General features: G+C 52.2%; 1 protein-coding gene across 1 annotated transcript; it reads left to right on the forward strand.

Moving 5' to 3' along the window:
• Positions 1 to 6: 6 nt before the first annotated feature.
• On the forward strand, positions 7 to 11,464 carry TMEM61 (transmembrane protein 61). Its single transcript, XM_011926361.1, has 3 exons — positions 7 to 128; positions 5,133 to 5,482; positions 11,008 to 11,464. Exons 1-3 carry the CDS (start codon positions 114 to 116, stop codon positions 11,273 to 11,275), a joined length of 633 nt encoding a protein of 210 aa, XP_011781751.1. The 5' UTR covers positions 7 to 113; the 3' UTR covers positions 11,276 to 11,464.
• Positions 11,465 to 12,797: the final 1,333 nt, after the last annotated feature.

Genomic DNA, 12,797 nt, shown 5'->3' on the forward strand with positions numbered 1-12,797 from the left:
GACCCGAGGGTCGCCGCCGGCAGGGTCGCTCAGCCCTGGCGTCCTCCGCCACCACACCTTCACCCGCGCCCGGCTCCCCGCGCGCCTGGACAGCGCCTGCTGCCCGCCTCCCAATGGCCCTGCCCCAGGTGGGTGGAAACGGCCTTCTCCCTCCTTTGCAGGCACTCAGCCCCTTCTGTCGTCGACCTTGCCCCGACCCCTTCCCCTAACCTCGGTCACGGTGACTTGGTGGGCAGAGTGTGGACACCTGGGGCTCTGCCTGGGTTTTATCTTGCTGGGTGGCTTGAGGCCATGGCACTCAGGACCTTAATTGGGGATGGTTTGGGAAACTCTTGTTCGGACAGTTTGGTCTTTACACAAAGCATCTGAAGTGCCCTTACTGGGGCCGGGTGCAGTGGCTCAGGCCTGTAATCCCAGCACTTTGGGAGGCCGAGGCAGGCTGATCACTTGAGGTCAGGAGGTCGAGACCAGCCTGGGCAACATGGTGAAACCCTGTCTCTACTAAAAATACAAAAATTAGCCGGGCATGGTGGCGCCTGTAATCCTAGCTGCTTGGGAAGCTGAGGCAGGAGAATCACTTGAACTCAGGAGGCAGAGGGTGCAGTGAGCCGAGATGGCAGGACTGCACTCTAGCCTGGGTGACAGAGCAAGAAAGAGTCTCAAAAAAAAGAAAAAGAAAAAGAAAAAGAAAAAAATAGTGCCCTTATTGGTATGGAGTAGGACATGGAGAATGGCATGGCGTTCTGTCCTGGCTTTGTGCGGGAGTGGGCACAGGAGGGAGGCTCTGTCCTCCGGACTCTCCTGACAGGGGCAGGGCCTTTCTACTAGATTTTTACTGAGGATGCTGGCCCCATGCCAGGGGGCAGATAATAGAGTCAGACTGGCCCTGCCACCAGTTAGCAGATACGGCAAGATAAAGGGCGGGGACAGGTACTGAGCACTGCTGTAGAAATAAAAATAATCATAATGAGAATAAATTTTATTTTAATATATCCTCATTCTCAGAATAAATATGGTGTTATTGTGCCCATTTACAGGGGAGGGCACTAAGGCATGGAGAAGCTGGATCCTGCCAGTGTCAGAGCAGGGTGCATCCTCAGTCCAGCCTTGTGTCCCCACGCCTCACTTATAGCCTGCTGTCTTGCCATCTCATTTTCATTACCTGCTTTCCCCTTGCAGGCAGGGATTTGAACTCAGAGATGCTGGGCGGTCACAGAGCTAACAGGGAATGATCACTGTAGTCAGAGGGAGTGGTCAGTGGAGCCACCTGATTCCGGGAAAGCCGTCCTCTGGCTGGAGGGAGGTGGGGGCAGCTGCAGTAGACAGCCTTCTGGGAAGGGGTGCAATGAGGGCCCTGGATGGGAGCAGAGGGCGCTCCAGGTGGAGGGAGCACAGGCCTAGTAGAGGGTCCCGATGAAAGGAGTTTGGGTGAGAACACCCTGCTGATAGTGACATCCCTGACCTATAATAATAAGGAAAACAACCACTGCGCAACGGAACAGGCTGCCGTTCATCCAGTGGACATTGACCTTCTCAACCTCCCACTCCCCCAGGATGACAGGTTAGCATGTGCCCTGCCTGCTGTGGGGGATCCACATGGAAGGAGCGAGACCCACACAGAAAATGACCCCGACCCCATGTGAGAACATGCAAAGGGCAGTTGCAGGGGCTAGTCTGAGGCCTGAGAGGAGTTAAGCTGGGAAGGAAGGCCACGCATTCTAAAGAGTGAGAGCTGCCTGTGCCAAAGACAAGTACATCTATTCGCAGCATGGTCCCAACACTCTATACTAAAACATACTGATAGACCTAGCTGTACACACACACAGGGATTTGACTCAGACTAGACTTGGGTCCAAATCCAGCAGTAAACTAGTATACTAGTGGACAAATTGTCACCCTATTGTGGTCACCAATTGTGGAGAAATTGTCACCCTAGTGGCCACAGTGTCTTTAGGACACAGTGCTGTTGTAGGGATAAAGTGAAGGGATACCTGTAAAGCGCTTGACATGGTGCCCAGCCCGGTAAATGCCCAGCCTGATAAATGCACAGCACACATCTGCTGCTGCCATCATCCTGTATGCAAGACAAGGGGGCAATGAACAGAAACAGCCACCTGGCGATTGTGCTTGTCTCTGAGAGGCAAGATTAGTGGTGATTTGTATTTTGCTTTTTTTTGTGTGTGTGTGAAGGAGTCTCACTCTGTCACCCAGGCTGGAGTGCAGTGCAGTGATGCGATCTCAGCTCACTGCAACCTCCACATCCCAGGTTCAAGTGATTCTCAATCTACTCCCTACTAGCTGGGACTACAGGTCCCCACTACCACGGCCGGCTAATTTTTGTATGTCTAATAGAGACGGGGTTTCACTGTGTTGCCCAGGCTGGTCTTAAACTTCTGACCTCAGGTGATCCACCTGCCTCGGCCTCCCAAAGTGCTGGGATTACAGGTGTGAGCCACCGTGCCCAGCCTGTATTTTTTTTTTAATTTTTATCCTCTTTTGTGGTTTTCTCCTTTTTCCACAATGAGCAGTGACTATTGTTTAACAGAAAGTAAAAAGCAGTGTAGGTTGCCCCATGCGGGCATGCCTGGGTGTGCGCTCCTCCAGTGCTGAGAACCGTGCTGTACCTGGCTTTGGGCAAGGTCCTTCACCTTTTTGGGCTCACTCTCCTCATTTGTAAAATGGGGCTTTTCCTCTGGTCTGCCCCTGTAGGGAGGCAGGTGCAATGCTAGGTATAAAGGGCTGTTGAGTACCATAACATACATGCAGGGGTTACTGTTCTTGATTTGCTTGTGTGTTTTGTTTTTTGAAATTTTTCCCCACAAACTGGTTTCTTCTCTTGTCAGCCTCTCCTAGCTCTTTGACTTTGGGGATGGGGGACCGGGGATAGTCCCTACATGAAAAGGCTTTGAGCTAGAGACAGGAGGCACTTGCGCCCTGGACAGATTCACAGGAAGAGAACTGCAGGTCATTTATCAATGGAATTTCTCTATATGCATTCAGAGGTCTAGGGGTGCAGAAAGATTGAGGTCCACTCCCAGAGCCCCCCTTTTACATGTATACATTCTGTCTCTCTCTCTCTCTCTCTCTCACACACACACACACACACATGTGTGTGTTTTTAAACACATTTGGTAACATTCCCTTTTGAAATGTAAAGTTTCACCTGCTACATCTTGAACATTTTCCATGCCCTTTAGCTCCCATGGGATCATGGCTTTAAGCGGCCACACAGCAGTATGTCATTTGGATATACTGTCGTTGGCTGGGCAAGCCCCACTTGAAAGGGATTTGTGATCACTGAAGCCTCCCTTTAAGGTCTGTGGCCCCTGCTCCCTGCTTCACTGGCTCAGCCTCTGGAAGAGGAGACAGTGCTTCTGCAAATCCTCCTAGCAGCCTCCTAGAGAGCCTGCCTTTTATCTGATGAGGAAGCAGGCCCGGGGCAGGTGAGGGGCTTACCCCATGATACAGTTATAGAGGGGGGACCAAAACCAGGACTGTCCTTCATGTTCCTGTGCTGTGGCAGCTGGAATCCTGCACTGCCTCCTCTCTCCTAGCTCTTCACAACTGAGGGTAGATTTTCACCCAACCAGCATTTATTTATCCAGCAACACTTTCTCTCAGTTCAGAGGATATATTGAGCAGTTATTATGTGCTAGGCACTGAGGGGATATAGTGGTAAACACGGCCAATATGGACCCTGCCCTCAGGGAGCTCACAGACCGCGGAGTGGGACAAGTGAAGCAGAAGTTAAGCACAGGTTTCTGCTGTGGCAAAGGTGGCCCAGGGCACTCAGGGGTTTAAAGTTAAAGTGTCTTCAGAGAAGGCTCTCCTGGTGAGGCTGAGCTGAGCCTTGAGGTGAGCTAAGGGGAAGTTATAGGTACAGGGACTGGAAGGTACAATGGGCAGCCTAAAAATTGGCTTTGGGGACAATTCAGACCTAGGTTTCAGCCTCCTACGTCTATGTGATCCAGGGCCAGGACCCTTCCAAGTTTTTCCCCCTTGTGCATTCTTTTATTTAATTGAGACAACACTGTAGGCATAATTTAGTATACTAAGTTGAAAAAAGCAAGATGTGATAAATGTTTCCTCCTCTTGTTAAATCTTTGTGCTGAGCTTGATTTTTTTTAAAAAATGGGCTAATTAATTATTCATTCTAGAGATTATGCCATAGTTTACTCACCATTTCTTTATAATTGAACATTTTAGCACTTTCCAAGTTATGGCCATTATTAATAAGGCCACAGTGAACATATGTGTGTGTATGTCTATGTATGTGTGTGTGTGTGTGTGACAGTCTCACTCTTGCCCAGGCTGGAGTGCATTGGTGCGATCTTGGCTCACTACAACCTCTGCCTCCCAGGTTCAAGTGATTCTTCTGCCTCAGCCTCCTGAGTAGCTGGGATTACAGGCGTGTGCCACCATGCTCGGCTTATTTTTGTATTTTTAGTAGAGATGGGGTTTCACCATGTTGGCCAGACTGGTCTCGAACTCCTGACCTCAGGTGAGCCGCCCACCTTGGCTTCCCAAAGTGCTGGGATTACAGGTGTGAGTCACCACGCCCAGCCGGAGAACATCTTTTTCCACAAAGTTTTGCTCTGTGTTGTAAATTTCGGCCTCAGACTCTTCAATACCTCCTCTTTCACGCTTGTTCTGGGTCTCGGTATCTTCCTCTGTTCAATAACAGTGTCCATCTCACAAGACTGTGACCAGGTGAAGTCAGGCAGTGCATAACCAGCAAGCCCCAATCCTGGCAGGCCTGGAGGTTCCAACATGCCTTCACTTTCCTCTTTCCCAGCTTCCTGTGTGGTAGTCAGGATGGGGAGTCTTCGACCCACCAGGCAGATGGGGCCCCTGAGGCCTGGAGGGAGGCCCTGAGTGAAAGTGGTCACACTTATTGAGCTTCTGCGATGTCCCAGGCATGGTGCTGATACATGTTTACCTCTGACCTTCAAAATAGCCCAGTAAAGTCAGGGACATCATCTCTACTTCACAGATGAGGAAACTGAGGCCCAAAGGAGTTAAGTGACTTCTCCAAGGTTGTACAGTGACCTCAGGCAGCTGAGGATTAACACCTGGCATCCAGCACCTTTCATATGGCCCATTTCCTCTTCTCCCTCCTTCTCTGTGTCCAGATGTGTGACGGGAGCCACATGGCCTCCACCCTCCGCTATTGCATGACGGTCAGCGGCACAGTGGTTCTGGTAGCTGGGACGCTCTGCTTTGCTTGGTGGAGCGAAGGGGATGCAAGTACCCAGCCCGGCCAGCTGGCCCCACCCACGGAGCATCCGGTGCGCGAGGGCCCCAGCCCCCTGCTCAGGTCCGTCAGCTTCGTCTGCTGCGGCGCAGGTGGCCTGCTGCTGCTCATTGGCCTGCTGTGGTCCTTCAAGGCCAGCACCCGGGGGCCACCCCCATGGGACCTCTATCACTTCTCCAGAGACCTGTACTACCTCACTGTGGAGTCCTCAGAGAAGGAGAGCTGCAGGTCAGCAGGGCAGGGTGGGGCAGCGGGTGGGGACCACAGGTAGGGGCCCAGTCACACCAGCCCACCAACCAGCATTTGTAATTCCAGCAAATTCTCATGGGGTTCCTCCTTTGGACCAGGCTTTGCCCTGTGCCCTGGGTACATGGAAGCTGATCAGTACAACCCTGAAGGAGTTTAAAGCCCCATGACAGAGGCTGATGATGACAAACTGGAGTAGGTAGTGCTGTGTGAGAGAGGCATGTGTTCTAAAGACATGGAGAAACCCAGGAAGGCTTCCTGGAGGAGGTGGCAGCTGAGCTCAGCTTGGTATGGGACAGAATAGCAAAGGGTTAAAAGCCTGGACACAAAAGTCAGACCCACTGGGACCCTGTTCTGGTTCTATCACAAACTAGCAGTGGGACTTTGAGTAGATCATGCAATTCCCCTAAACTTTAACTTCGTCAGTAGATCATGCAATTCCCCTAAACTTTAACTTCGTCATTTGAAATAAAAAGGACTAATAGCAACAGCAATAATAGCAAACCCCTCTACAGTACTAACCATGTGCCAGGCACTGTTCAAAGTGCTATCCTATACTCCCTCAGCTGATCCTTACAGCAGTCCTCTGAAGTAGCTACTGTTAAGAATTCCATTTGTAGAGGAGGAAATGGAGGCATGGAGACACTAAGTAACTCAGTCAAGGACATCAGCTAGTGTGTGTCAGAACCAGGACTTGAACCCAGGCAGTCTGGCCTCAGAGTCTATGCTCAACGCCCACTCCCTACTTCCAGTGACACTTGGGAAAATTAAATGAGATATGTATGTTGAGCTTTAGCCCAGTGCCTGGAACACAGTAGGTGCACAGCAAATGTCAACTTTTCCTCTAGTGGACATGGTGGAAAAGAGGCATTTTAGGCAGGTAGAAGGACATGCACAAAGGTACGGGGATGGGGACAAAGTGTTGCATGAAGACAGCATCTCTCAACCTTCTGTTTTCATTATCGGTCTCCCCACCCTGCCTTGTGCCATCCTTCTTAGACTTTTTTTTTTCTTTTCCAAATCCTCCTCCATGAAATTATAATACCCCAGATACACTGTGCATATGTTTATGTTCTATATGTATATGTGTGCTTTATACATAAAAAGAGTATTACCCTCTCCAAGAACCAGTGTTTGTCCTGTTGAGAATGCATGCATTATGCATACCCTTTTATGTACTTATTTACTCAACAAAGTACAGAGTGTGCCTATGTGCCAGGGGCCTGTGTACATCACCTCCTGTCCTTCTTTCTATTGCCTCCAAGGTAAGAATGACTGTTGTGTCTGCAGAAAAGGAAGGGGAGGCATAGCTAGAAAGTGGCAGGAGCCTGCTGGCTGCACGGCTGGCATTCTTCCCGCCGCATCAGTCCTAAGCCCTGGATCCCTGTGTGTGAGGGGCTGAGCCAGACTGCTGTGAGCTGGCCTGGGACCTGGGACCTGATGCTCTTCCTCCCTGTGTTAAGAGGGAAAGTGTTGTCCGAGTCAAAGAATGTAGGAGCATTCCCGCTACCAGCCTGTGCCTTCTTAAAGTTAGAGATGATGCAGTACAGTCGGCCCTTTCTGTCTATGGGTTCTGCATCCATGATTCAACCAACCATGGATCCAAAATACTTGAAAAAAGAATTGTGTCTGTGCTGAACATGTACAGACTTTGATTTCTTCTCATCATTCCCTAAACAGTACAGCATAACAACTATTTACATAGCATTTACATAGTGTTAGATATTGCAGGGCCTTGGGGACTCTCCAGCCAAACCCTTCACTTCTCAGATGAGAGGCCTGAGTCTCAGAAGACCAAGGGACCTACCTGGTCATACAGTGAGTTAGTGGTCAGTTGGAACCAGGCCAGGACCCAGATGCTCTGAACCAGAGCCTGCTCCTCCCACCCAGCCGGATGTGAGTGCAGGGAGTGGGTGTTGCCTGTACACACAGCCATGTTGATGCAACAGGGTCTAGGCACAGCTGCGCCTGGCAGGTGGGGCCCCTTGGCCCTCACTCCCAGTGGGCCAGGGAGGAAGCCCACCCAGGAGGCCACAGGGTGATCCAAGCCCATCGAGCTCCAAGACCCAAGTCGTAGACTCAGAAACTGGGTGGCTGGGGGTAGAGGAGGCTGCTTTTGCTGGCGGTGCTCTTTCCTGTCCCGAGGCTGACCCAGCCCAGCCCTGCTGCCTGCAGAGCCCAGCAACTGGCCCTCATGGGTGGCTACTCTGCTATTCTTGCTCCCAGGTACCTCGCTCTCTGGTGGTGCCCGCTGTGGGTAACTCCAGGTCAGAAACAAAGCTTTCCTGGGCTGATGGCTTGGGCAGGTCCCTTCCCCTCTTGGCCTCGGTTTCCCTGTTTATTCATCTACTTATTCTTTCATGCATGTACCTAATATTGATTGAGCACACGGAGGTACGCTGGGTCCTATTCAGAGAACTGACAGTGCCACAGCGGGCAAAACAGACAAAGACCCTGCCCTCAGGAAGCTCGTATCTTCAGTGTAAGTTCCCTTAGTGAGGTGACTGGATGTGGGGCCTCCAGTAGTGCCTGCTCTTTCTTTTAGAAGCTGTGTGTCCTTGAGGATGTTACTTAGACTCTCTGAGCTGTGTCTGACACCTCATCTCTCAGCTGAGGTGACAGACCTTTTCCCTATCATCGCTGTCAGGCTCAGATGAGATGAGAGTTAGGGAAGCGTACACGCTGTAGCTGGTACACATATCTGCTTTCTCTGCTATTCCTGTTTTAATTTGCAATGCACCCTCATGCCCACTAGATTTGAGCCTCAACTACTTATGAGGTAAGTGTAAGGATTGGGTCCATTTGACAGCTGAGAAAACTGAGGTGAGGAGAGATGAGGTGGCTTGGGGGAGAAGTGCGATAGGTGGACTTAGCTTGAGCATTGCTGTCAGACGAAGCTGGGACTTTGCCACTCAGCCGACACATGGCCTTTACTCATCCACAAAATGGGTGCAGGCCTCTACCCCCCAGGGTGGTTGTGAATATGAAAGGAGATTAGAGAACTTAAGTGTTGGGCAAATTGTGTTTCATCCCTTGCCCCACTCCTCCTGGGTTTGCCTGACTCAGCTGAAGGGCAGTGGAGCTGGTGCCAGGCCCAGGTCTTCTGCCCCAACCAGGCTGCAAAGATTAGGGTGAGCCCTGGCCTCCATGGCACTTCCTGTGCAGGGAGACCGCTGTGGCAGGACTGCCCCACACAGCTGCAGAGGCTCCACATCCAGAGGCACCATGAATGGGGCCCGCTCCCAGAGGGGTGTGATGTGGCTGCCCTGCTCACTGAGTTCCTGGCATCCTCAACCATGACCTTGGCGACTTGGAGCTGGGCGGGCCCAGCTGGCCACTAAGGTGGAAGAAGGTGGTGTGAGGGCCGCTTCACATCTGCCCTCTAAGCAAACTTCCTGCTGTGGGCAGAGCTCCCTGGCACCTGTGCCCTGCCCTGCCAGCTGTCACCTGCTGGGATGGCCCCAGGCCTACCCAAAGCCTGTCTCACGTGTCTAGGGCTCTAAGCAGGGCCGAGGCGTGTCTGGGAGGTGAGCAGACAGGAGATGGGCCTCTGGAAGCTAATTACTCTCACTTTTCTGTGTGCTGTGGAACGTTTGTTTTTCATTTTTTTCTTCTCCTGAATCTGAAAGGGGAATTATTATCCTCATTTTACAGATAAGGAGAAAGAGGTTCAGAAAAGGTGTGAATGTGGTCCAGGTCACACAGCAATAGAACCCAACTTGCCTGCTTCCAGGGGCAATATTATCTATCCCGCCTTCATCTGCAAGGATGCTGGGAGCTTAGAGGAGGGTGAGGACAGGCACCGTCTCAGCTTCCCGGGCTGTGTCCCAGAGAAGGAATTGAGGTCTGTGAGAATTTGTGGAAGCACTGGACACGGAGTTCTATGTTTGGGACTCCTGGCTGGTGTCCCAGGGATTTCTGGCTGGTACCCTGCCCTGAACTGACATACAGGCTGGGGTTCAAATCCAGGGTCCCATCAATCTGCTCCATCACCCTGGTCTGTGACTGGGAGCGGTGAGCCTCCCAGCAGGCTGCTGTGAGGCTGCAGTGGGCCGAGAAGACACATTGCCAGAGAAAGTCCAGGTCTTCAGTGGGTGTTGGGTGTTCACCTGAGGGGCAGCAGCAGGTTCCCAGCATGGGCCCCTCCATCAGCCCCTGGAGCTGAGTCCCATCTACTGCCTCTTCTGTTCTCCCGGCTGGCCTCTTGCCATTGGCCCCTCCTCGGTCTAGACAGTAGGACCACACGTGTGGAATAAACTGCTTCCCAGCAGCTCCAAACCGAGGAGCCTGGCAAGTGACTCAGCCTCTCTGAGTCTTGTGGAGCCTGCCATCTAGAGGCCTGTGATAAGCTTTGCTCCCCCACCCAGTCCCCACAGGAGCCCCTTGAGATTCTGTTCATAACCCCACTTACATCCCAGACACTGAGTGCCGCCCTGCGTGAGCCCATTTAACCTGCACTCTGTCCTGTGAGGCAGGTGCCACTATTGTTCCCCATTTTACAGGTGAGGAAACCAGGCCCCAGAATGGAATTACAGACCCATGATCTCCCAGCAGGAATGTGTCCAAGCAGGGAGGTGAACCACCAGTGCCCAGACTCATAACCACCTTCAGTGTTGGAAGGGACCTTCAGGATCACCCCAAAGCAGGAGCAGCCCACACCTAGGATCAGTGACATTCCCACCCCACTCCCCACTGTGTGTCCCAGGTGGGAAAGGGGCATTGGATTGCCAGAGATGACCCGCCAGGGCTCTGAGGGGGCCGACAGCTGGTCTCATTCCTATCAGCCTCAGGCTGGCGGGGGCGTGGGTGATCTGTCTCGGGGTCTGGCCTGCAGAACCTGGTCAGCGGAGCTGCAGAGAACCTGGTCTCTGCCTCAAGCCCCTGTGGGGTGGTTTAGTTGGCCAGGGGTGGGGACAAGAAAAGAGTCACAGGACAGTAAAGCTGTCCAGAGATAGAAGTGGTTGATCTGGTAAGTTGTAAGCTCTCCATCCCTGGAGGTATGCATGTAAAGATAATCACTTGGCAGACATCATATCAAAATCTAAAGCATCCAGATGGGCAGAGGAATTGAGGTCTCCCATTCCGCCCTGAGCATCCCAATTCTGATCTGGTAAAGGATATTTCAATAGGTGGGAGTCTTTCTATGGACCACCATCACTCAGTCTTTCAACAAACACCCCTAAGTACCTACCCTCAGCCCCTGGACTCTCAGTCACTGCCCTAGGGCAGGACTTTCCCTGCAGAGAGAACTTAGGAGGCACCAGGAGGTGCTGGGGGCACATACAGGGAACTAACTCTATGGAGCAGGGAGGGGGAGGTGGGAAGGCTGAGGGCTGAAGGGGCTGGCTCATGCCAAGTTTCAACTGTGTATATGGGGCCCTGGGGAGCCGCAGAGGCTTGGAGCAGGGTGTGAAGACTTCTCTGCCCCCAGCCTTTCTCATTGTCTCCCTGGCAGGCAGCAGGGTCTGCCCCAGCCCGTGTTAACAGCCTCTCTTCTGTTCCCGCAGGACCCCCAAAGTGGTTGACATCCCCACTTATGAGGAAGCCGTGAGCTTCCCAGTGGCCGAGGGGCCCCCAACACCACCTGCATACCCTATGGAGGAAGTCCTGGAGCCAAGTGCACCAAAGGATGCCCTGCTCAGCACCCAGCCCCACTGGCCTCCACCCAGCTACGAGAGCATCAGCCTTGCTCTTGATGTGGTTTCTGCAGAGACGACACTGAGCGCCACATGCTCCTGCTCAGGCCTGGTTCAGACTGCACGGGGAGGAAGCTAAAGGCTCCTAGCAGGCCCTGAATCCAGAGACAAAAATGCTGTGCCTTTTCCAGAGTCTCGTGCAGTGCTTGGGTCACAGTAGGCACTCAACAGATGCTCATTGTTGAAGGCTGTTCTGTTTATCTATTGCTGTATAGCAAACCACCCCAAATTTAGTGGCTTAAAATAAATCCCATTTGATTATGTCTCACAACTCTATGAGTTGCCTAGGTCCAGCTGGGGGTGTTCTGCCCTCTGTGGTATGGGTGAGGGCCGTCATCAGGGGCCCAGCTGGCCAGAACATCCTGCGTGGCACTCCTATGGCCAGTGTGAGTGCTGGCTGTCAGCTGGGAGATTGTGTGCAGGTGAGAAAACTGGGGCCCAGGGGCACACATCACATTTATAACCAGAAGAACATGGCCTCTGAATTCAGACCACCTATGTATAGGTTCCACAAACAGCAATATTTTTTTTTTTTTTTTTTCCAGACAGGGTCTCGCTGTGTCACCCAGGCTGGAGTGCAGTGGCTCAATCATGACTCGCTGCAGCCTCCTTCTCCCAGGCTCAAGCGATCCTCCCACCTCAGTCTCCCAAGTAGCAGAAACCATAAGCATGCCCGACTAATTTTTAAAAATTTGTTGTAGAGAGGGAGCTTGCTCTGTTGCCCAGGTTGGTCTCGAACTCCCAGCCTCCTAAAGTGTTAGGATTACAGACGTGAGCCACTATGCCCAGTCTGCCATGTACCATCTTAGTGACTTGGGCAAGTGACTTTTCCTCTCTCTGCCTCAGCCTCCTCATCTGTAAAATGGGAATTAAGGATTCCCTCAAAGAGCTGATTTGTGAGGATTCAGTGAGACGATAGCAACTGACATGTGAGTTCACACTGATGCCGCCGTCAATGGCTCAGTGCTGAGGCACCAGATAATAAAGGCAGGTGTCTTAGCCCTGAGCCAGGTGCCTAGTACGTGTGCAGTAATTGTCAGTTTTATTAGTAGAGGTAGCCCTCCTCCACCAAGGGCAAATTCGGCCTCTGCTCCCATACCTCCTGTGACGGGAAGCGCACTACTTTTGCTCACTTTGCAGATGTGGCAGAAACATCTACTTTTGACCAGCTCCATTCTGCATCCCTACGTCTCTAGCCCATCCCACTTACATGAAAAGAGGTGAAGTAACCTTTCCAGGGTCACACTGCCAGTAGGGGTCCAAAGGCCTGCGGTTTAGTCAGCTGGAGAAGGGTGGCATCCCCAGAGCCTACTGTGTACTGGGCCTGGTTCTCTGCCATCGTGTCATCTTCAGATGCCCTGCGACAGGTGGTGGTGTCAGCATTTGACAGGTGAGGAGCTAGCCTTGGAGAGGTAAAAATCCCAGATGATAAAGTCACAGCCGGTGTGGGGTCCTCCCACCTAGGCTGCATCATTGTCACAGTAGCCACCATCTGGTCTTGGTCTCTCTGCTTCTCCCTGAGGCCCTTGCAGTCTCTTCTCAGCTCAGCAGGCAGAGTGATCTGTTCAGACCCAGGTCAGATCATGACCCACCCCGCCCCC

Source organism: Colobus angolensis, unplaced genomic scaffold (assembly GCF_000951035.1).
Source record: "Colobus angolensis palliatus isolate OR3802 unplaced genomic scaffold, Cang.pa_1.0 Scaffold68, whole genome shotgun sequence".
Taxonomy (NCBI): Eukaryota; Metazoa; Chordata; class Mammalia; order Primates; family Cercopithecidae; genus Colobus; species Colobus angolensis.